Source organism: Saccostrea cucullata, unplaced genomic scaffold (assembly GCF_032062105.1).
Source record: "Saccostrea cucullata isolate Sc308-1 unplaced genomic scaffold, CSIRO_AGI_Scuc_v1 ctg151, whole genome shotgun sequence".
Taxonomy (NCBI): Eukaryota; Metazoa; Mollusca; class Bivalvia; order Ostreida; family Ostreidae; genus Saccostrea; species Saccostrea cuccullata.
In genome coordinates this window covers 65,305-89,546 of record NW_026928016.1, presented here as the reverse complement: position 1 = coordinate 89,546, position 24,242 = coordinate 65,305, and the positions used below count along the sequence as shown (strand labels likewise).

Sequence of the window (24,242 nt, the reverse complement as noted above, 5' to 3'; positions counted from 1 at the left end):
CATTTGAAGTCAACGACAACGTAGTGTTTATATACTATCAGATTTTTTTTCTTTATTATCAGTTCTTTCAATTTCTAATTTGTTTGATATTCAACTGAATGGGATGGGGAGCAACCTAAGAGTATCTGAGTAATTCTTTAATTTGTAACATTGTTACAGCGTTCAAATTCATTTTCAATGAATAAAAATGTTTTAATTTGTGGAATTTAAACATTCTATGTGTATTTCATTTTTTCATGGGTATATTTTTTTATCTTTGTTTCTTTTTTTAAACAAATCTTGAAATATGACAAATAAAGCACACACATTAAAGTTCATTAAATAAATATGGTCCTGATTCATATTCTGTAATACTTTTGAACACAATAAATGATCCTATTCTATAAGTTGATGAGCGTATAGTATATATTCAGATACACCATATTTATTTATGACAAAAATCACGGAATTCTTCTCACTGTTACATTATAATACCCTTCCGGTGTTTAGCAATATCTGAATTTGAAGTTGGTAACAACCAAGGAGTTCCGAAAGCGAATCTGCAATGTGAGAAATTGACATGACAAGTGAAGAGGAACAACGCCAAGCAATCTTGGCGCTTGGTAAATCCTTCGCTCAGTGCACAGATTTCGATTTATGGGGCCAACCAATTGAAGCTATAGATGGCTACAAAAGGTTATTATGAGTTATAACTACATGTGTAGGCAGAAAACATGCAGGGATTTTTTAAACATATATATTATATTGGCCTCTATATCCCCTTTGTAAATACTCACATGCTAGAAAATATTGTTATCCACTATCAAAACTCTTCTTAGACTACTTTCCCAGGCCTTCATTAACATAATAAATAGGATCTCCTATGATGTACAGTTGTATATGATTTTTATCCAACGAAGTTGGGTGGTTTTTTGTTTTTTTTGACGAGCCTGATATATTTGTAAGACCCCAAAGTCTGATGGTCTCAAACCCCAATGGTTTGTTGTTGGTACGGATGCCAAAGTCCTATGGTCACGGCAAAGTCTGATGGCTCATTTCCTATGAGACGCGCTGCGCTAAAGAGCAATGGTCTAACACACCAATGTACGATGGTGCAGAGAAACGATTAAAGTTTATGATGTCACAATAATTTGATGTCAATCACTGACACCGTTGTCCTGCATTCAAAAGCTATCTTTTCTGAATTCGTCCTCGCATTCAATTTTATTGATTTTGCTTATTGCTTTGCACCTTCCAGAGATATTAGGTTTAGTTCTCGCACACCACTTGACTGATTAGGTTAAGTCCTTTGCATCAAACTGAGAGATTTAAGGTGAGTCCTCGCACAAGTTGAGAGATAAGGGTTAGTCTTGCATCCACCCAAGGTATCTAGGTTATAGTTGTTACACACTTTTCGAACAGTTAGGGTTAGTTTTGCATCTATCTGAGAGATTAGGGTTAGTTTTTGCATAATGATATTTAATACTTATTTATTACACTGGCCTGGCACGGCATCGAAGTTTGGCACAGTAGTACTATGACGTCATAAACGTTAAGTATTTTCTACACCATCAGACTTTGGCATGTCAGACCATCAAGGATTGGCACAGACCATGAGACTCTGGAGTTCCATCGCACTATGAAGACCTACATATTGATATGAAGACATCCTTGAAAAACAAAACTGTTGTTATAAAATAAAATATTGTTCATTTATTGACAAGGTTTATGGGTAGAATATGTTTTGCTGATGTCAAGAAGCAAACTGAAGCCCATACTGAAAGCAATCAGTTTGGTTCTGGTATTCATCAAAATGTATTCTGAGCCTCCAGAACCCAGTCAGTAAATGTTTTGTTATACCTTTTAAGCTCAAGTCGATCTCTTAATTAAGACATTTTGGCTCTATGGTTTGATGAAATACACACTGCCTGTAAATCCAGTCTGACATAAGCCTTAATAAATAAAAATTTATTTATACTTCTTTTTTACAGACTATCAAGACAACTGGATGATTTTGCTAATACAGAGATTCCGCTTTTCTCAGATGAACAAAAAGTATGTTAAATGAAATCATCTCAGGAAATTTTATTTATTTGACGAAAATGATTTTTGCTTTTCATTAACATTGAATTTGTTTTTAGAAAGTATTGAGGAAGATAGGCATCTGCTTGGACCTGAGATGTAAAGCATTACAGGTAATTGAATATTAACAGATGAAATAAGGTTGATATAGCCCCATTGTTTGCTGTTGTTTTATTTTGTTCATTTCTTGGCAGAAAAAAAAACACTTAAAAAAAAACACAAGTACATGTATTATAACATTTTCTTAAGAAATTAATTTTTTTTTTTTGACAGACAAAATAATATAAATTTGTATTTGAAACTGAAGAAATAATCTATTATCTTCACACTTTCACACAGTGAGGCCAAGCTTAAAAAATTATTTGTTTGCAGTTGCCGACCTATAATTTTTAGTCTGGGTAGGTAGGTAGGCAATTTTTTTTTTTTTTTTTTTTTTTTTTGAAAAAAAAAAGTTTCCAGATTTTTGTTAGATAACATTAAATAGAGTTTTTCATAGGCCCACTATACATGAATAAGCTGCACTCTTGTTATAAACTTATGATTGATGAAGACAAAAATTGAATATGAAACAGTTTTAATATCCTGAAAAATTGGAGAAAAAATAATAATATTACAAAATGGCTAAAAAAAAGTTTGGGTCGGGTGCATTTTCAGTGGGCCGGTCAGCAACTGCAAACAAACAATATTTTATTTTAGGCCTGATGAAGAATTTCCCATTTAAGAACAGAAAACATTCAAATTACGTGTGTTAAATAAATGATATGTTTCATGATACACTTCTAATGTATCATGACAACAATACACCTAACCTTATCTTTGCCTGTGAAAAAGTTCATTACAGCAGACTTGTCGAAATTTTTTCATCACTGTCAGACATTTAGTCTGACAAAGTCAAATATTTTGGCGGACCAGTCAAAGTTTTGTCAGACCAGATGCTTGTACCTTATTTTGACTCTGAGAAAGTCATATGAATAACAGCACCAAAATACCCCTAATTATTTTCAATAGCCTTCAATCTAACAAGTTTCCTTTCTTGGGATAGAGAGTCTTTAACATAGACATAAATGACATGTTTTATGACTTTGTGATAACAAATTTACTTGGCTATCGTCAACATGCCGCGTATGCGGCCATTTTTAGCTCTACTGGTCAGAGACCAGAAGAGCTTATGCGATAGTAATGCGTCAGGCGTCCGTCCGTCTGTCTGTCTGTCCGTCTGTAAACAATTTTTCAAAACGCTACTCCTCCTACAATTTTAGTCTGATTTCAATATAACTTGGCACACAAGTAGACTACACTAAGATACATAGAATAGTGCATGGGTTTTTAATTTCGATGAACATTGTTGCCATGGTTACTAAAAATAAATTTTTTTTTGAAATTCCTGTAAAACGCTACTCCTTCCACAGTTTTGGTCTGATTTCAATATAACTTGACACACAAGTAGACTACACTAAGATACATAGAATAGTGCATCGGTTTTTGATTTCGGTGAACGGTGTTGCCATGGTTACTAAAAATAGAATTTTCTGTGAAATTCCTTTAAAACGCTACTCCTTCCACAGTTTTGGTCTGATTTCAGTATAACTTGGCACACTAGTAGACTACACTAAGATACATAGAATAGTGCATTGGTTTTTGATTTCGATGAACGGTGTTGCCATGGTTACTAAAAATAGAATTTTTTATGAAATTCCTTTAAAACGCTACTCCTGCTACAGTTTTGGTCTGAATTCAATATTACTTGGTACACAAGTAGGCTACACTAAGATACATAGAATAGTGCATCGGTTTTTGATTTCGATGAACGGTGTTGCCATAATTACTAAAAATAGAATTTTTTGTGAAATTCCTTAAAAAAGGCTACTCCTGCTACAGTTTTGGTCTGAATTCAATATTACTTGGTACACAAGTAGGCTACACTAAGATACATAGAATAGTGCATCGGTTTTTAATTTCGATGAACGATGTTGCCATGGTTACTAAAAAAAGAATTTTCTGTGAAATTCCTTAAAAACGCTACTCCTTCCACAGTTTTGGTCTGATTTCAATATAACTTGACACACACATAGACTACACTTAGATACATGGAATAGTGCATCGGTTTTTAATTTCGATGAACGATGTTGCCATGGTTACTAAAAATAGAATTTTCTGTGAAATTCCTTTAAAACACTACTCCTTCTACAGTTTTGGTCTGATTTTAGTATAACTTGGCACACAAGTAGACTACCCTAAGATACATAGAATAGTGCATAAGTTTCTGATTTCGATGAATGGTGTTACCATGGTTACTAAAAATAAAAATAGAATTTTCTGTGAAATTCCTTAAAAACGCTACTCTTTCTACAGTTCTAGTTTGATTTCAAAATAAGTTGGCACACAAGTAGACTACACAAAGATACATAAAATAGTGCAATGGTTTTTGATAAGTACATACCAGTAGAGCTACAGTCTCGACAGAGACTTCTGGTTTCTGTGTTTGTGACCTTTAATTACGCATCCCGATCCCGACTTTCATTAAATTTGCATTACGCTCAATTTTTTTCAAACGGTCATCTGGACCGACATTTTCTTAAATGTTATTGGTCCAGACAAATTTTTACCGGCCTTGCCGACAGGACCGACGGATTTCGACAAGACTGTTACAGACCTATAAACCATCAGTTACAAGTAATTTTATATATGCAAAATGAACAATTTATTGTTAACTTACCATAATTTTTGTTAAAACTCTAATTTTTGCATGAAATATGCACATTTATAAGCATCTGCACATGCATATACTCCCATTTTGGGGATTCCGAATGGTTTTCCTTTATCTTTATCTGTTTTGAGTGTTTGACCAAACATGAAAAATTACCTTTTTTATTTATAAACTTTTCCCCTTCGGATCCACTCTTGATAAGACAATCATGTACATAAGGGACATAGTTTTTATCTAATGATGTTGATATATTTTCAGGCACCTGGTACAGTCAATGGAATTCTATTAGATGACCTGAAGAGGATAGGAAATAGTGAGTTTACTAATAGATCAGTACATATCAATGATTTTCAGCATTGTTGACATTGTAAAGTTATATACATGTACATGTAAATTGTAGAGTATCAGTTTGTTTCATAGGGGGCTCTAAGGAATTAACCAGAAAACCTAAAATTTTGTAGACTAACTAGTCTGATGACCCTTTATTGTCCCCCAATTTCGCAAAAACGAGGGGACATTAAATCTCATTCGTCTGTCAGTCTGTCCCTATGTCTGTCTAGCTGTCCATAACAAAATCTTTAACCTTGCCCATAACTTTTGACATTGTGAAACTATGACTTTCATATTTCACATGTGTATTCCTTGTGACAAGACCCTTCTTCGGGTAACACCAAATTTGACCTTTTGACCTTGACCTTGGAGTTTGACACACTTTTACACTAAAATTTTAAACTTTTACTTTGGCCATAACTTTTGAATGGTAGATACTAGGACTTTCATATTTCACATATGTATTCTTTGTGGGAAGACCTTTCATTGGATATCAAGATCTTTGACCTTATTATCCTGACCTTGGAGATTTCCGTACTTATGAAAAAACTTTAACCTTGGCCATAACTTTTGAATGATAAGGGCTAGGGCTTTCATACTTCACATATGTAATCCTTGTGAGAAGATCTTTCATTGGATATCAAGAACTTTGACCATTTGATCTTGGAGTTTGACCTACTTTTTAAAAACTTTAACCTTGTCCATAACTTTTGAAAGGTAAGGGTTAGGGCTTTCATACTTTTCATATGTACCCGGGTAATACTTGTGACAAGACCTTTCTTAAGAAACCATCAATTTTGACCCTTTGACCTAAGAGTTTGACCTATACCTTTCAAAAACTTATCCTTAGCCATAGCTTTTGAACAGGTGGTGCTAGGGCTAGTCTTGTACAGATAATCGGAAAACATCGATTGTCGACGAAAAAATGCTACCGATTCCGATGATCGATTATAATTTTTCATAATTGATCATCAGAAACATACTTCTAATCTAATAAGGTACATTCCAGAATTATCTATTTCTAGTTTAAAATTTATTTATTTTTAATAAAAGAAAATTGGCATGTGCTTCTGATACTTGCCACTAGCACGAAGCAAAGGTGCTTAGGAACCGCGAGTAAATTTTGGTGTAGGCTCATAAAATTTATAACTTGTTCTCCCATGTGGCGAATTAAACATCTGCATGCAGGACCGTTTCAGTCCCCTTACTGAAAACAGACTCTTTCCCCATGTTTTTTGCTTTAAAACTTCCAATCAATTAAATAAATAAAAGTAACATGGTCTTATTGTTCGTAAATACCCTTCATCTAATCCATTTACCAGTACTACATGATTTGTGAAATCTTTAAAACGATCGTCTTTTTTTCTAATTTCCTCCATTCCTCTGTGTATCGATTATACATGGTAGATATCCAATTAAATTATTTCCAGTTACGCAGTCTTATGAAATGGAAGTGTTATTAGGCTTCTACTTATTCCAGATAAGTTTCAAAAATATTTAAACTAAAAAAAATTCTTATTCATGTGATGGTGTCGTTAGGAATTAATATATAGTCCAATGACCAGGAAAAGGGGATTAAGTATATAACCTTGCAAAAAGGATAGTAAAATTGTTAATTAAATTCAATTTCATTTCTAGCTATGATGCAAATTTTTTTTTACAAAGTAATTTGAACTTCAATTTTCATTTTAAACAAATGCACATTAGTGTCTTTTATATTTAATTATATCAATGCATGGACTTTAATTGAGCCAGTGATGTATTCAAAGGGTTCAAAAATCACAGAGATTGTGGCTTAACAGATTTAGCTGTAGGGTCCTATAAAGAACGAGTGCACTTATGGGCCCCGGTAAAATGTGAAAAAATAAACAATCAAGTTAAGCAAACTTTTTCATCCCAAATCTTTAATTTAAATTTAAACCGTACGATTCAACAAATTTTACCACTGAAATCCACGAATATACAAAGAACAAAACAATAGAATGTGGCAGGGGTCATCCGACATTTGTGATTTTCTATAGTAAATCAAGAACGGTCATTCATTTAAAACCTTTTGTTTACTATGAGCCTTATTTTGTACAAACTTGTGCGAATGACAAAAGACGCATAATACATTTGTAAAATTTGTGTGAAAGTAGGAAATTTGTACACGATTAAACTGTTACTTAGGATATTAGAAATGTACAAAAAGTAGTGTTTTTCCTATAGCAAGTGAGGTCTATTTACCTGTATGACCTATGTTGAACCCACGTGTGGAATAAATTATTTAAAATACTTATAGTCACGTGAGTTCTACCCAGGTAAACATTCCTCAAAGGTGCTCACTAACACCCCTACTAATGTGTTCGGAACCTTTTCTTTTTTGGTGTTCTGCAAATTATAAAACCCAATGAGTTCAAAGTAGCTCTGACAGTGGCTCTGGCGAGAGTTAGTGAGCCTTCAGTGAGATAGGGTAAATTATTCACGGAAATGTGGCTAGGAAGTGACTAGCACGGGGAGACATGGTAAACAGAAAAGTTATGTTGCATTTTAGTTTTCACCACCATATAATATCATTCTGTAGAAATATACCTCAGTAGATCTCTCTTGAATTATTTCAAGTTTAAATTATAATATTCTCTATGATACAATTTTCTGCTGTCATGGATTAAATTTCTTTTTGGACAAATATTGTGCATGGGAACCGGGACTATATTTTTTGGCGTCAGATTAGCAAAGGAGGCACCAATGTGACTTTAACTGACAAATCAGCTGAATGAGAATTGCATTATGGGTTACTACGAATACTACAGGAATTTTACGCTTTATAAATTCCTTTATCGTACCATCGGTGAATACAATTGTCAGGTAGATTCCCTGGCCAACACACATGATCACGAGCATAGTTATGTAAAAAATGTTTTGTCCATTAATAAATGCATACGAGAAGCTGCTTGTTTTCCTTACCCTTGAAGTGCAGGTATTCTGAACTTGACACTAACTACGTATACATTTTATGAAACATATCTTTCTCTAGTTACATAATGTAACAACAAATTAAAAACGCCCGTGAGCCCCTTGATATCTTTCATAGCTTTTAATGTTTGTATTTTGTTCATTAGAACATTCTTTTTTATTTTGCACTCCATTGACATGTTCACAGATTGACCTGAACCACGTGTTCGAAGTAAACATGTAAACATGTATTTGGCGTAAACGTATTCAATCAACAATTGGTCAATTGCTCGTGGTGAGATGCTCTGTGCGCATTAATAGCAACAGCCATATAAGGCAAACAAAGGTTTGTCAGTGTAGATGATAATTATACATTTTGTTTTACCAGCGTATCGGTCGCTATTGAGCTGTAATTTTTGCATTAATCTATGATAAGGTGTTATTAATTTTTGTTTACACCCCCACCCCTTTTAGCCTCCCATTTCTGTTGAAAATCATGAAAGTCTCAGAAAGTTCTGGAAACACATTTTTCACAGGACATGTTTTCAGAAAAAACAGACTATAGCAATTTCCTGTTTACTGCCAATTTTATTCATAAAACCGGTTTTACCCTATAACCTTTGAATAGGTAAACCTAACCCACGTGTCTTGAATTTAAATCACAATAACATAAGTAGGGGTGTATATATATTTACCCCGCTTCAGACAAATTTGTCGATTACTGATTGGATAAAAGCTAATCACAATTTTCCGTATTACTTCTCCGTCAAGGCGTAATATGAAAATCGGGCATGCAACTCCGTTCGATGCGTTGTTATTGAAAATAAAAATGGTGGCTAAGAAACGGTTTACGTAGGTAGTTTTGTGAAATTTCTTGTTACCGTAACGATATTTTATGTTGATTGTCATTGGATTAAAACTTAATATTTTCATAATATGCACAAATATTTTTTTTTTATATTGAAAAAGGTCTTCAGCGGGATAAATTCATAACACAGTCATTTAGTGACCTAATACGGATTCATACAGGGTCTGAAATGGAAATCCGTATTGGGACTCGGCTTCATCTCGCCCAATACGGATTTCCATTTCAGACCCTGTATGAATCCGTATTAGGTCACTAACTGACTGTGTAACTAATAATATGTATATGTTTTTAAGAATACGGGAGGGTAAGGAGAGTTTACATGTAGTATCATTCAAAAAAAGTCTCAAACATTTTTAATATTCATGGAAGACTATGAAACAGGTATTGAAATATTGAAAGCCACCTAAACACTCCTTTTTTAATTTCAAATTCAATGAAACTACTATTGTATTTTTTTTTTAAATGCAAGGGTACTAATTTCTTAGTTTGATCATTATGGCTACAGTTTCACACAATTTCATTCAATTTTTTAAAACAGATTTGATGCAAAAAGTAACATTCATTCTGCACTTCCGACTTTGATCCGCCATCAGATTGTTCGAGTGTCGATTTAAATATCTATTCTCCTTGATTTACATAAACGAAAGTCAAAGAAGGTTCGGTACGACTTTTCCGGATTTAGGGTATCCATGGGCATTTAAAAATATTTAATTGTTTCAAATCCATGCTGATTTAGGTGATGCTTAACATGCTTTTTAATTAGAAATATCCACTAGTATCTAACTATTACCAAAAGAGAACAATTTGGTCATATATTTTAAAGTAAATGGCACATAAAAAGGCCCATTAAGCATTGCTTAAGTGCACTTATCCTTTAAACTTAGGAGCCCACATGGCTAGTGGAAATTTTAGTTAAGTTTGAACCATGCATGTATGTAGAAAGTGTGAAATAAGCAAAACAACAAAGAAAACAATAAATTTCATATTTTATATATTCATGCTAAAGAAATGATATGAAATAATTGAACAGTCTTCTTTTTATATACCAAACTATGACATCTGATTATAATCGGTAAAATCGCATCGGAAGCAGTAACCGATTCCAACCGATGATCAATTGTGAAAATTAACCGATGTCCCATCGCTAGCTAGGGCTTTCATATTTTACAATCGTATTTCTTGTGAGAAAATCCTACTTTGGGTATCGATTATTTAATTTGCATTTAAGAAAAGTTTAATCTTCACTATGTTGACATATGGGGTCATCACTGTTCTACAAACACGTCTTGTACCTTATAACTTTTGATTGAGAAGAGAAAGGGCTTTCATATTTGACATGTGCTTTACCTGTGACAAGATATATCCAAGCATGCTATGATTTCTGACCCCTTGACCTTCTTGATTGACCTTTATAAAAAATTCAACTTCGGTGATAATTTCTACATGACATATGATAGGGAGTTTATATTTGACACAATATGTCATAAAAATGACATCTCACTCACAAAGACACCGAAAGCAGGGTCCTACACAATTCTTCGAATTTGCTTGTGGTTATTGCTTTAAATTACTTCATTGGAATGTTTAAAATATGCAACAACAATTCAATTTAAAAATAACATATTCTGAAAGAATCTAGAGCATTCTATACCAGTTTTTGTTCTGTATAATGGAACATTGCAATCAATAAATTGTCATTTAAATTTTAAATACAATTGTAATTTTTTTTAACTACAATATATAAAAATCATTATTATAGCATTGGACAGCATTTTAAAGCAGAGATGTCGAGACTTCCCTGTAGATGTAACAGCAGCACAACTCCAGGCCCGAACACTTCCCAGCTCACAGAACAGGTAAATACTCCAGGCCCGAACACTACCCAGCTCACAGAACAGGTAAATACTCCAGGCCCAAACACTACCCAGCTCACAGAACAGGTAAATATTCCAGACACAACACTACCCAGCTCACCGAACAGGTAAATACTCCATACACAACACTTCCCAGCTCACAGAACAGGTAAATACTCCAGACACAACCATTCCCTGCTCCCAGAACAGGTAAATACTCCAGGCCCGAACACTACCCAGCTCACAGAACAGGTAAATATTCCAGACACAACACTACCCAGCTCACCGAACAGGTATATACTCCAAACACAACCATTCCCAGCTCACAGAACAGGTAAACACTCCAAACACAACCATTCCCAGCTCACAGAACAGGTAAACACTCCAAACACAACATTCCCAGCTCACAGAACAGGTAAACACTCCAAACACAACCATTCCCAGCTCAAAGGAGGGGTAAACACAGGTAAATACTCCAAACACAACCATTCCCTGCTCAAAGAACAGGTAAACACTCCAAACACAACCATTCCCAGCTCACAGAACAGGTAAACACTCCATACATAACCATTCCCAGCTCACAGAACAGGTAAACACTCCAAACACAACCATTCCCAGCTCACAGAACAGGTAAACACTCCATTCATAACTATTTCTAGCTCACAGAACAGGTAAACACTCTAAACACAACCATTCCCAGCTCACAGAACAGGTAAACACTCCAAACACAACCATTCCCAGCTCAAAGAACAGGTAAACACTCCAAACACAACCATTCCCAGCTCAAAGAACAAATAAACACAGGTAAACACTCCAAACACAACCATTCTCAGCTCAAATAACGGGTAAACACAGGTAAATACTCCAAACACAACCATTCCCTGCTCGAAGAACAGGTAAACACTCCAAACACAATCATTCCCAGCTCACAGAACAGGTAAACACTCCAAACACAACCATTTCCAGCTCAAAGAACAGGTAAACACTCCAAACACAACCATTCCCCGCTCACAGAACAGGTAAACACTCCAAACACAACCATTCCCAGCTCATAGAACAGGTAAACACTCCAGACATAACCATTCCCAGCTTACAGAATAGGAAAACACTCCAAACACAACCATTCCCAGCTCACAGAACAGGTAAACACTCCATTCATAACCATTTCTAGCTCACAGAACAGGTAAACACTCCAAACACAACCATTCCCAGCTCACAGAACAGGTAAACACTCCAAACACAACCATTCCCAGCTCAAACAACAAATAAACACAGGTAAACACTCCAAACACAACCATTCTCAGCTCACAGAACAGGTAAACACTCCAAACATAACAATTTCTAGCTCAGAGAACAGGTAAACACTCCATACACAACCATTCCCAGCTCACAGAACAGGTATACACTCCAAACACAACCATTCCCAGCTCACAGAACAGGTAAACACTCCAAACACAACCATTCCCAGCTCAAACAACAAATAAACACAGGTAAACACTCCAAACACAACCATTCTCAGCTCACAGAACAGGTAAACACTCCAAACATAACAATTTCTAGCTCAGAGAACAGGTAAACACTCCATACACAACCATTCCCAGCTCACAGAACAGGTATACACTCCAAACACAACCATTCCCAGCTCACAGAACAGGTAAACACTCCAAACACAACCATTCCCAGCTCAAAGAACAAATAAACACAAGTAAACACTCCTAACACAACCATTCTCAGCTCACAGAACAGGTAAACACTCCAAACATAACCATTTCTAGCTCACAGAACAGGTAAACACTCCAAACACAACCATTCCCAGCTCACAGAACAGGTAAACACTCCAAACACAACCATTCTACTAAGCAATTCTTCATCAAATCAAATCCCTATGAGCCCATAGTTTTTCTTCAAACCACACACATTTTGACCCTATGAAAATATGTGATTTTTATACGCCCGTCTTAAGACGGGACGTATTATGTTATAGGCTTCGTGTCATCCGTCTGTCCGTCTGTCTGTTAGCTTTTTCGTTTCCGGCTCATAACTTTAATACTATTAGTCCTAGGATTATCAAACTTTGTCATCTGATGCATCTTGGGTAGAAGGTGTGTTGTGCACAAAAAGTAGGTCACTCTGACCTTTTATTAAGAAGTTATATGGAAAAATCCTTTCCGGCCCATAACTAGAAAACTATAAGACTTGCAATCATCAAACTTGACCAGTTTATGCATCTTTGGTAGAAGGTGTGTCGCGACCTTTTTCAAGGTCTCTGTGACCTTTAATTTAAGTGAAATTTAAAAAAAAAAATGTGTCTTATTACTATTCATTTAAGTATCCCAAATAATGTAAGAGTATTGCACTGTCCTTATTAAAAAAGTGTTAAATCAAGAAAATACAGTGGACCTTCAGATATCCGGACGCCAGATATCCGGATGCTTCAGTATCCGGACGATTTTTCATCGGAACGAAATTTTAAAATGTTATTCTGTCTTGTTTAACTGGTGATTCAGATATCCGGATGCTTCACATATCCGGACAAATTGACTGGGAACCAAAGCGTCCGGATAAATGAGGGTCCACTGTACATGTACTTATTTTTTTAAGCATATACTTGACAGCAATCTATAACAAATATAATGTATGTTAGAGAAATCCTACCTCTCCCTTGAGTGTAATTATCAAGCACTGGCCAAGAAGAATTTTGATAACAGAAATTTGCATGTCAAATTAGAGAGAAATTAATGAGTTTTGAGTGTGAGGATCTAACTGATAGAGCATCGGTGTTATCTATATCCCTTGGGTATTGGGCAGATGGGTAAGCCTGTTGGATTAAAAATAGCTCTTGTTGGCTAGCCTAAGTTTTAAAATTTGATGAAAAGTAATTAAAACTAATTTGATATTGCATAATAGACTAATCTGATTTTATATAATATTATTAATTTAAAAACTAATTTTATGGGGGTGGGGGTGGAATCAGCATGTCCATATGAATTACATATTAAAACCTGTCGGACATTAAATCTCAACCAAAAAAAATCTGAGAATATTTTATATGTTTAAAAAAAAATTATGGTAGATAGTGCAGACCCATTCATCTCTTGGTAGTAATGAGTAGACAAGCATCCAGTTAAAGATTAATTAATGAGTTCAATGTAGGAAGGCCAGCTGTCTCAATCACTCGGATCAAGCAGTCTTATCTGTATCCTTTGGGGGTTAGACAGAAGAAGTGCTGGTCAGTTTATAGTAGGGATGTCAAAATTGTCAATAATTGATATTCGAATATTCGATAGGAGTATTCGAATATATTCGAATATTCGATAAAATAAATACATCTTGCATTATTAAATATATATCTTCACTCTCCTGTCAAACAGTATAGGTTTTATGCCATTATTTTGGAATAAAAACTCATGTAGAGTTCAAAATATGCACTACAATTATGTATTTTTTTAAAATCATTGAATAGTATACATCCAAAATGTAATGATTGTTGTTTTGTTTTTTTTGAAAATTCAAAAGATTCTTTAGTATGTTCCAGATTAATTGATCGTCTTACTAAAGTCTGCACTGATAACTCCTACAAATTTATACCAGGCAGAACAATTATCTAATGGTGAAATATTAAAAGCAATTACTTTTTGAAAATAATAATTTCCTGATTATGATTTTTAATGATATTTAGATTAACAAGAAGTCTGTGTGTTTACTGTAAAACTGGGTCCTTACAACAATACAAAGTTGATTGTTAATACTGGACACTATTATACCACTAATTAAGTAAACAAATAAATAAATTACTCTTAGATACACACTTCACACCTTTAAGGTAATCCAAAAGGAGTGTTTTTTTTCTTTCTACAAACTTGATTCAATTTCTAATAAAACTTTCCAGTTTTTTCTCTCTTTTTAATGCTTGTATACTTAAAAACGAATATTCGAATTATAAATTTATATTCGAATATCAACTCATCGAATGAATATTCGAATATTCGAATATTCGTTGACATCCCTAGTTTATAGCATATGTCATTTGGTGGCCAGCCTTTTCTTTTCGAAATTAATTTGGTATAGATTAAGGTGTTAAGACTAATTTGATATTGTTTAGTATGATGGACATTTGACAAGGTCTAACACAACCAGCATAGAAAAATTCAAATCTATCAGTGATGTAATATTTATTATAATTAATGCCTACATCACAGGGAATGGATAAATATTTGAAGTCTGGAATGGAAAAATCTTGGAAATCTTAGAATCAAGGTTGATGTGATTTTCTTGCATGGCTAAACTGTTCAAGAAAATTGTATTTTTTTGATGGGCGTATCATGCTGTGGTGCGGCACTTTATTCAGTATAAAGAAATCATCTTGTTTTTTGTCCGTGCAATCTTGTTTGGGCTCTAACTTTGTAATGGAGTATTATTGGAAGCTCATACTTGGTATGTTTATGGATATCCAATAACCCAGGGGAGTGAAATGAACTTGACCCAAAATCATTTTAGCAAGTTCAAGTCACTGTCAGAAAAAAGTTTTCCAAAATTCTGAGCCATCTCTAAAAGAAAACCTTTGGAAACTCACACTATGTACAGAGATTGAAAAAGCCAAAACATCGGAATTATATCTCTTTGATTAATACAGAATCATTGGAAGCTCTTACTTAGCACAGAGTGTGTCTTGTTCTTGATTGAATGTCATTCCAACAAGTTCAAGGTCACTGACAGGAAGATTATAGAATTCTTGTCCAGGCTATAACTTTGTAATGGAAAATCTTCAGAAGCACATTCTTAGTACGAAAATTGTTATGACCTGAAAGTTTGTCATGATTTTCACCAAAGGTCATGTGTAAAGTTCATGGCAAGTCTAGATTTTTTTATGGAGAAACATTTGATGTCCCCACATTTAACTTAAAGATAACTTATCACCAGAAGAGGTGTCATTTTTGTTCTAACAAAGGTATTTTAGGCAAGGTTCAAAGTCGCACTTAAAATTGAATTGAACATTTTTTTTTTTTTTGATGGGGATTTCATTTCATGACTTTGTTCACAGTACATCTTAGATTATTTTAGGGTGTGAATTTGTTGTTGCAATTAAAGTTGATAAATGATGTAAATGATTTTTGTATTTATTTCAGAGTTCAAGAAAGTGATGAAGTGGATGATGATAAACAGGGATCCAGAGGTAGGAGCTTTATTGACTCCCAGACTAAGTACAGTGATCTAGAGGTAGGGCTTTATTGACTAAGAGACTAAGTACAGTGATCTAGCGGTAGGGCTTTATTGACTCCCAGACTAAGTACAGGGATCTAGAGGTAGGGCTTTATTGACTCCCAGACTAAGTACAGGGATCTAGAGGTAGGGCTTTATAAATTCCCAGACTAAGTACAGTGATCTAGAGGTAGGGCTTTATAAATTCCCACACTAAGTACAGTGATCTAGAGGTAGGGCAATTGACTCCCAGACTAAGTACAGGGATCTAGATAGGGCTTTATTGACTCCCAGACTAAGTATATGATCTACAGGTAGGGCTTTATAATTCCCAGACTAAGTACAGTGATCTAGAGGTTATTTATTGACTCCCAGAATAAGTACAGGGATCTAGAGGTAGGGCTTTATTGACTCCCAGACGAAGTACAGGGATCTAGAGGTAGGGCTTTATAAATTCCCAGACTAAGTACAGTGATCTAGAGGTAGGGCTTTATAAATTCCCAGACTAAGTACAGTGATCTAGAGGTAGGGCTTTATTGACTCCCAGACTAAGTACAGTGATCTAGAGGTAGGGCTTTATAAATTCCCAGACTAAGTACAGTGATCTAGAGGTAGGGCTTTATAAATTCCCAGACTAAGTACAGGGATCTAGAGGTAGGATTCCCAGACTAAAACAGTGATCTAGAGGGCTTTATAAATTCCCAGACTAAGTACAGTGATCTAGAGGTAGGGCTTTATAAATTCCCAGACTAAGTACAGTGATCTAGAGGTAGGGCTTTATAAATTCCCAGACTAAGTACAGTGATCTAGAGGTAGGGCTTTATAAATTCCCAGACTAAGTACAGTGATCTAGAGGTAGGGCTTTATTGACTCCCAGACTAAGTACAGGGATCTAGAGGTAGGGCTTTATAAATTCCCAGACTATTAAAGTACAGTGATCTAGAGGTAGGGCTTTATTGACTCCCAGACTAAGTACAGTGATCTAGAGGTAGGGCTTTATTGACTCCCAGACTAAGTACAGGGATCTAGAGGTAGGGCTTTATTGACTCCCAGACTATGTACAGGGATCTAGAGGTAGGGCTTTATTGACTCCCAGACTATGTACAGGGATCTAGAGGTAGGGCTTTATTGACTCCCAGACTGGTATAAATCTAGAGGTAGGGCTTTATTACTCCCAGACTAAAAACAGTGATCTAGAGGTAGGGCTTTAATGACTCCCAGACTAAGTACATGATCTAGAGGTATATTTTATAAATTCCCAGACTAAGTACAGTGATCAAGAGGTAGGGCTTTATTGACTCCCAGACTAAGTACAGGGATCTAGAGGTAGGGCTTTATTGACTCCCAGACTAAGTACAGTGATCTAGAGGTAGGGCTTTATTGACTCCCAGACTAAGTACAGGGATCTAGAGGTAGGGCTTTATTGACTCCCAGAATAAGTACAGTGATCTAGAGGTAGGGCTTTATTGACTCCAAGACTATTTACAAGTCTTTTCTTCTACTCTATGGCTGAAGTTTTCTATCTCAAAAGCATTTTTAATTTTATTGAAATGCAGAATATATTCTTTGAATTGTTAATAAATTTTCCTTTGAATAAAAACTTCATGTATACAGGGAAATTTAACCTCCATTTTATTTTTGCCCCTTTCGCCCTTACCTTGGTTGGGCGAATTTAAAACGGGACGAATTCAAAGAATACAGTATAATTTCTTAAACGGAACTGTGATTAGGCAAATTTAAGATGGGGCAAAATTGTTTACAAGTGTGAAAAGGCTAAAACAAAGCATGGCGAAAATAACCCTGTATACAGTATATGAAGTTAACTTATATATAGATTTTACAAGATGAAGAAATCACAATTTTGGGTTATTTCATATTGTTCAAATTATGACCTCAGATTTAGGATAAAATCATATTAAATCAAAGGGAAATTTTTAAAGGAAAAATCTTTAAAAAAAGTTTTTCAAGAAGAACAAAGACAGAATATTAGCTTTAGATCAAAACTCTTAATTTTTGGATTATATCTGTTGAAATCATACCACATAAATCATGTGCCGTATTGATCCTTGTATATGTTAAGAGATGTTTACATGAATTTTATATATACATTTACATAAAATCTAATAAGAATTCGTTTGGTTTGTTTATCTTAGCAAAAGGAAGCTTGCTGCCCAGACCTCTAGCATACAGTGGTATGAGAGTACTGACAGTTAAAATAGAGAGAATTGGACTAAAAGATGCCACTCAGTACATAGAACCTTATATAACTGTGTCAGTGAGAGGTGAGCTACATACACAAAGCACTAGATATAAAGCACATGTTAATCCATAGTATCTATATACAGCAAGTGATATGACACAAATTAAATATGTGTCATTTCTACGTGATGAAAGATTATCCTTGTAGAGCCATTTGGATTTGAGTTTGGTCAAGTTTTGTGTATGTTTTTTAAAATATACATGTATATACACTTAGAGCACTGTTTATATGCACATGTTTATGATGATGATTTGCAGATGCAACAGGGACAGAGCTTACAGCTGCCCAGGATACACCAGTAGCCACCAAGAAAGAGAGCAAGTGTATTGTGTTTAATGAAGAGGTGCACATTCAGAAGTCTATAGAGAGTCTCCCCAATGGTAAGTGTAGAGATAGACATTCTAAATTTAAAAATCATCAGCCCCAGACCTCAAGAGGATCCACAGTGCAGGGCAATTGTTCATGTTCATTGTTTTTTAACAGTTTGTTCCAAAAAATACCTGCCTCAGTTGTTTCTGCAATTTTTTGCACAAATGTTGCCATTAACATTTTCATGAGTAAATTTTCCTATTAAACTGAAAATGCTTTTGATAAAATGTAGTTTATCTATATTAGAAATGTGAAATTTTAGAAATCCTTGTTTTCCTATTTTCAAAATCTAAATCATAGATTTTCCAAGTCATTTCAACTAGCACCTGTAAGACTGTGCCAGGGGGCTGCTTATCTTCCAGATTCATCCTGTTAAAACCCAAATTTATACAAAAATAAGAATGACCATTTCCCCATATTTATTTTGAAAATCTAGCTTTCAGATTTAGGCATCTCAAATATCATATTGATACAAGTCATTTGCCTTGTTATAGGAAACATTCATTGAGGTGAGGAGTTACTAGTATCTTATTTTTATAATTTCATCATGTTCATGGTACATGTATATTAGTACAGGTATTTAGCAATGTTTTCAACACACAATGCTTAGGTGTAATTTTAAGTACCAGTGTATGGATGAATTTTGAAAAGTTTAGCTCCATTCTTAGAGGTTGAGGTTTTTATTTATGATATTTTGGGTATCATTTTCTTTTTCCTTATTTCTTTATATTCTCTTTTAATGCAAAAATTGGTACCAAAATTCAAAAGAAACTTTTTAATGAGTTTTCTCATTTTAGTGAGATTTAAAGTTTTTGAACATTAAAGTGTACTTATTTCTTAGTGAGTCCTAATTTAGAGAATTGTCCAGAAAAATCCATATATAATTTTAACAAGGGTTTAAATTTAACTATATAAGGATGCATGTTCCTAGAAATTTAATGCTTAGGCCATCCTTAAAAAAATTTTTTTTTGCGGTAACGCGCCTCATCATTTAAGGTGTGGGTAGGTAGGTAGGCTTATTTTTTTTTTTTTTTTGGAGACAAAAAGTCAGAATTAAATTTCGATTAGATAGAGGTATTAACTATGTCTTAGATTTCACTTTAAGTTACTAATCAAACAAGAAAATTAAGGCATTCTTAATGAATCCAATCTTTTATTGTTCAAATATCAGAACACATCAGTTCTTTTTTAAAAAACAGCGTCTACAGGTGCAATGGGGACGTAAAAAAATGTCAATAGGATAAAATTAGAAAATGGATCTGTAAAAAAAAAAAAAAAATTTTTTTGAACCCATAAAAAAAATCCAGTAGGGTGGATTTTGGTGAGTCGGTCGCGTTACCGCAAAAAAACAATTTTTTAAGGATGGCCTTACAGGAATTGTTAGGGATATTCAATTTTAGCAACCTCCACTTTCTCACGAGTTGAACTTGAATTGAGTCAGCAGTATTACCCGGTACATGTAATTTTTTTTAAACAAAAAGTTTTTTTTATTGATAATGTTGATACTTATATAATCAAATTTGTCTCATTCCTTTTTTATAGGGTTTTCAATATTTTTTGAGTTCAAGCATTTTAAACCAAAGAAAAACATGATCAGCACAAAGTGTTGGGCCTTCATGGAGAGGGATGAAGTCAAAGAGGGACCAGTAGCATTAGAACTGTAAGTAATTAATGTACAACACTCAAAAAAGTATTGTGTTAACTTTATAATACCATGTCTTTTTTATATATCTTTTTTGTTAAAAGCATTACAGTTTGATATGTTGAAATTCAGTCATTTTGCATGTAATAAGTAGCTTTTCATGTTTATAATGTCCCCCTTGGAAGAAGGGAAGGCATGTTGCATTGCTTTTTTCTGTCTGTCGGTCCTGCAACAGTTTCCATTCATTTTCTTTGCAAAGGTTGCACACATAAAAATGAAATTTAGCATGCAGATTAAAGTATGATCAAATAATGTTTGACAAAGTGATGCCCCTTTGACTAAGAAAAATTCCAATTATTTGCAGTTTCTGTTCATTTTCTTTGCAGAAGTTGTAAATAGTGAAATGAAATTTGGTATACAGCTTTATCATAAGAATATCAGGTATATTTTATTTTGGGTACAATCGAGCATTTTTGACAGAATTATGTCCCTTGGGCTTAGGAAAACTTTCATTTATTTGCAGTTTCCATTCATTTTCTTTGCATGTACCGTATCTGGTTTTTTTTCGCGGTGATCTATTTTTTGCATTTTTTGTGACCATTTTTAAGTCACAAAATATAAAACACACAGAAATAATGTCAGCTATAATGTGACAATACCATTTTAAGCAAAAAAATCTTCAATCATAAAAATAACTTGCGCAAAATAAAAACTGTACTATTAATCTACCCCATATTCGCAAAATTTCTAACACGCGAAAAAAAACAGATATACGGTATGTCCAAGGGACTGGGGGTGGAGGCATAAGTGTTTCACAAACATCTTTTGTTTGAAATGCCTGATATCACTTTTGGGATTTCCTTTCTAACAGATACCAGAAACCAGCAGATTACAAAAGGAAAAACATCAAGCTGTTAACCGTGAAACCATTGTATCTCCATTTGAAAATTATTTTTAACACATAATGGACAGAAGTCATATACTGGAAGTATCTTGACTTTTAAAAAGGAACATTAAAATTGTGAACTGAAGTTAGACATTATGAATAGTGTTTTAGTAAACACAGGAAGTTATGCTTTGTAAATCATTTTGTTATGAATCAGTACATGTGAGGCTTGTAGACACCATGAAGATTGATTATAGGCCTCCTAATCAGTGTCTTGTCTTATATAACTTGCCTCCTGTATTGACCTGTGCTAATATTTTAATAGAGCTTAAGGAAGTCAATAACATGTGCTAAAATACTCTTGACTTAATTTTCGAGAAAAAAAAATCAATCTAAATTATTAAAAACTTACCAACAATATTTCCTATATATCAGTTTCCAGGAGGTAGTAAAAAAGGACTATGTCAGCAAAAATGACTTTTTTTTTATAAGTGTGCCTTAATCATTAACAAGAAGTTTTCTGAAATAATTACTATTAATTATTTTCATCCTATATTTTACAAATACATGTATTTACTGAAACTTTCTGTATTTTAATAGTTTTATTTATCATTTTAAAAAATATACACTATGTCTTAACATTCCATATATGTCAGCCAAATCCGAAATATAATCCTCACACTAACATTTCTGTTTTGTTAGTCCCTTGACCACTCTAAATGATAAACTAGTGGTTATAGAGGCTTTGTCTTCACTTTGTTTGTCTGTGGTTATTCCAGTTTTCTAAACTTCCAAACAGAATTCTTTAAGGGTGAACGTTGTTACATGTACCATGCATAATGCCGAGTCTCATGTTATAATGCAAGCATGCTTTATTGCAAAGTTCCAGTTCTAAAATACAAGTCAAGTACTGTATTGGTTGTGAGAAATTATTACAGATCAGTATACAGTAGTGAAATATTTTACTACTGAATGTATTATATATGCTGCACATCTCAAATATTCTGGTTATCCAATAGCAGCTGTTGTTAACTGATATCCGTCCAATGTGTTCAGTTCGTCAGAATGAAATGTCTTAATATTGTTTAGTTTTGAGGTGCTTTTTTGACCAAATGAATTGTTTGAGATGGAAGGAATCTAGCTTTTATTTTATTTTTGTTATGATCGTTCCAATGCACTTTGTTATTGCACAGAACGTTGATCATTGTTTTAATAATCTTGGATTAGGTGAGCTGGAAGATGATTTTAAATAAACATTTATTTTTTTTTGTTTTAAAGCATATTTATTAATAAGTAAATGTTTGTATTTATCTCCTAAAGAACACCCTTAAAATCGGATGTCAATTTTCTTTCAGTCATAAACTTTTGAACATTTTGAATTTCACAAAAAGATTGTGAATTATTAAGTATATGGTCCTCATTCCCAAAGCCCAAATCATTTGGCCATATCCTCCAAAATTGTTACATTCTTTAATTTATGTTCTCATGATTTCATTGGGAAGTGAGCCTTTAATTACTATTGTTGGGAAAGAAATATGTTCACAAGTCCAAAATTTAATTTCTAGGATTCAGATGTTAAAAATGTATAACATCTTGTACATTTACTGCTTAATGTGAAACGTTGTGGAAAATCAGTGGAAAGACAGTAAAAAGGTATCAGTTTGATTCTGAAATTATGTCTATAATTTAATTCAAGATACTAGACAAATGTGTGGTTTTGCATAATATGAAATGTCTATATGTAAAAATACATGCATTTTCATATACATGTTCAAGTAAACCATTTACATGTTGTGTACTGTGAAATATGTGATTTACAGTACTGGTATATATTTTTCTTGATTTGTGATCAAGCAGCTTACCTGTTTTAAAAAAATTGCAAAAATTGAATTTGCAAAAAACGTGAATGCCATGCACTTTTCATTTATTGAGGAAAACAAGTCATTCAAATTCAAATAATATGCTGTAAAGCAACTAATTACCATATGTTGAAAAATTCAGATTGAAATAAAAGTATCAATAGCATTGATTTATGTTGAAGTCATAAAGAGTATTTTAGATAATTTCAAGAAAGCTAACCAAGAAATTTCAAAAGATTTTGAATTATGGAAATATGTTGGCAAGAATATATGTTTGTGTATTTTTTTCTTTTCTGTCAGTGTATCTTTAGTGATTAAAACATTTTATTTTACATATATTGTCTTGATATAATATTTGATACATGCATATAATATTTGATATATTATATTTTCTTAAATCTTAACAGTAACTCCCTTTTTTACCATGTATTTTATTAAAGAGGATATAAAAACTGTTCAGGATTTGTTATGGTCACTCCATACATGTATTTCTGAGATACATGCATTTCAAATATTTTTATCTATAATAAGGTAACATACATGTAGATGATCTGTGCTAGCTGCAGATCTGTAGCTCTCCTAAAAAATATATTGATAGACCGGAGAGCTACAGTGCCACCCATTGAAAAAACTGTATATTTATTGCGCACAAAAAAGTGCGCTCGGTTCTTGATTAATTCTTCCAAATTCTTACCTCAATTGCAAAAAAGGGAAGATTTCAAAAAATTCCTTTCTCCTCTATCAAGTATTCTCGCAGTTGACCTCTGAACAAAGCATATTGGACTGAATTAACTTTGGAACCAAAATGGCAGTGTTAATAAGCGAAATATTCTATGATTACAATATCAGGGTCATGAGGACTACCGGTATTAACAATAATTATGTGGAATGTTTGGTCGTGGAGACAGTGAAAGAATATGTTAGGAACATAGGGTTAGTTATATTTTGAGATTACAGTTTTAAAAACATGGAGAAATAAATCGAGAACGGAGCACACATTTTTGTGTGCAATAAATATAGTTTTTTCAATGGGTGGCACTGTAGCTCTCCAGTCTACATGTATCTATATATATTTTTTTTCAGAGAGCTACTGTAACAGATCTGCAGCTAAATTTGTGCTAGAATTCTTTAATTTAAACCATTTTGTATGGTTAATAGAAACAAGAGTCTCAGAGGCCTTGAATCATTCTTCATATAATTACTAGTATACAATTTATCAATTCTAACTGAAGCCTCTAAATATCCTTCATATTAAGAAAGTGTTGCCTGTGTGG

At 33.7% G+C, this 24,242-nt stretch overlaps 1 protein-coding gene across 1 annotated transcript; it reads left to right on the top strand.

Moving 5' to 3' along the window:
- Positions 1-529: 529 nt before the first annotated feature.
- LOC134276190 (axin interactor, dorsalization-associated protein B-like) lies at positions 530-23,302 on the top strand. The gene is made up of 10 exons (XM_062758467.1): positions 530-675; positions 1,971-2,034; positions 2,121-2,174; positions 5,027-5,081; positions 10,660-10,756; positions 15,880-15,926; positions 18,106-18,234; positions 18,470-18,592; positions 20,124-20,241; positions 21,095-23,302. The coding sequence occupies exons 1-10, from the start codon at positions 560-562 to the stop codon at positions 21,186-21,188; spliced, it is 897 nt and encodes a 298-aa protein (XP_062614451.1). The 5' UTR covers positions 530-559; the 3' UTR covers positions 21,189-23,302.
- Positions 23,303-24,242: the final 940 nt, after the last annotated feature.

Excerpts from the sequence above, each read along its gene's own strand:
- LOC134276190 (XM_062758467.1), top strand. The coding sequence starts at position 560 with ATGACAAGTGAAGAGGAACAACGCCAAGCAATCTTGGCGCTTGGTAAA. Across the intron at positions 10,757-15,879 it reads CTTCCCAGCTCACAGAACAG|AGTTCAAGAAAGTGATGAAG; the intron begins GTAAATACTCCA and ends TATTTATTTCAG. Across the intron at positions 20,242-21,094 it reads GGACCAGTAGCATTAGAACT|ATACCAGAAACCAGCAGATT; the intron begins GTAAGTAATTAA and ends CCTTTCTAACAG.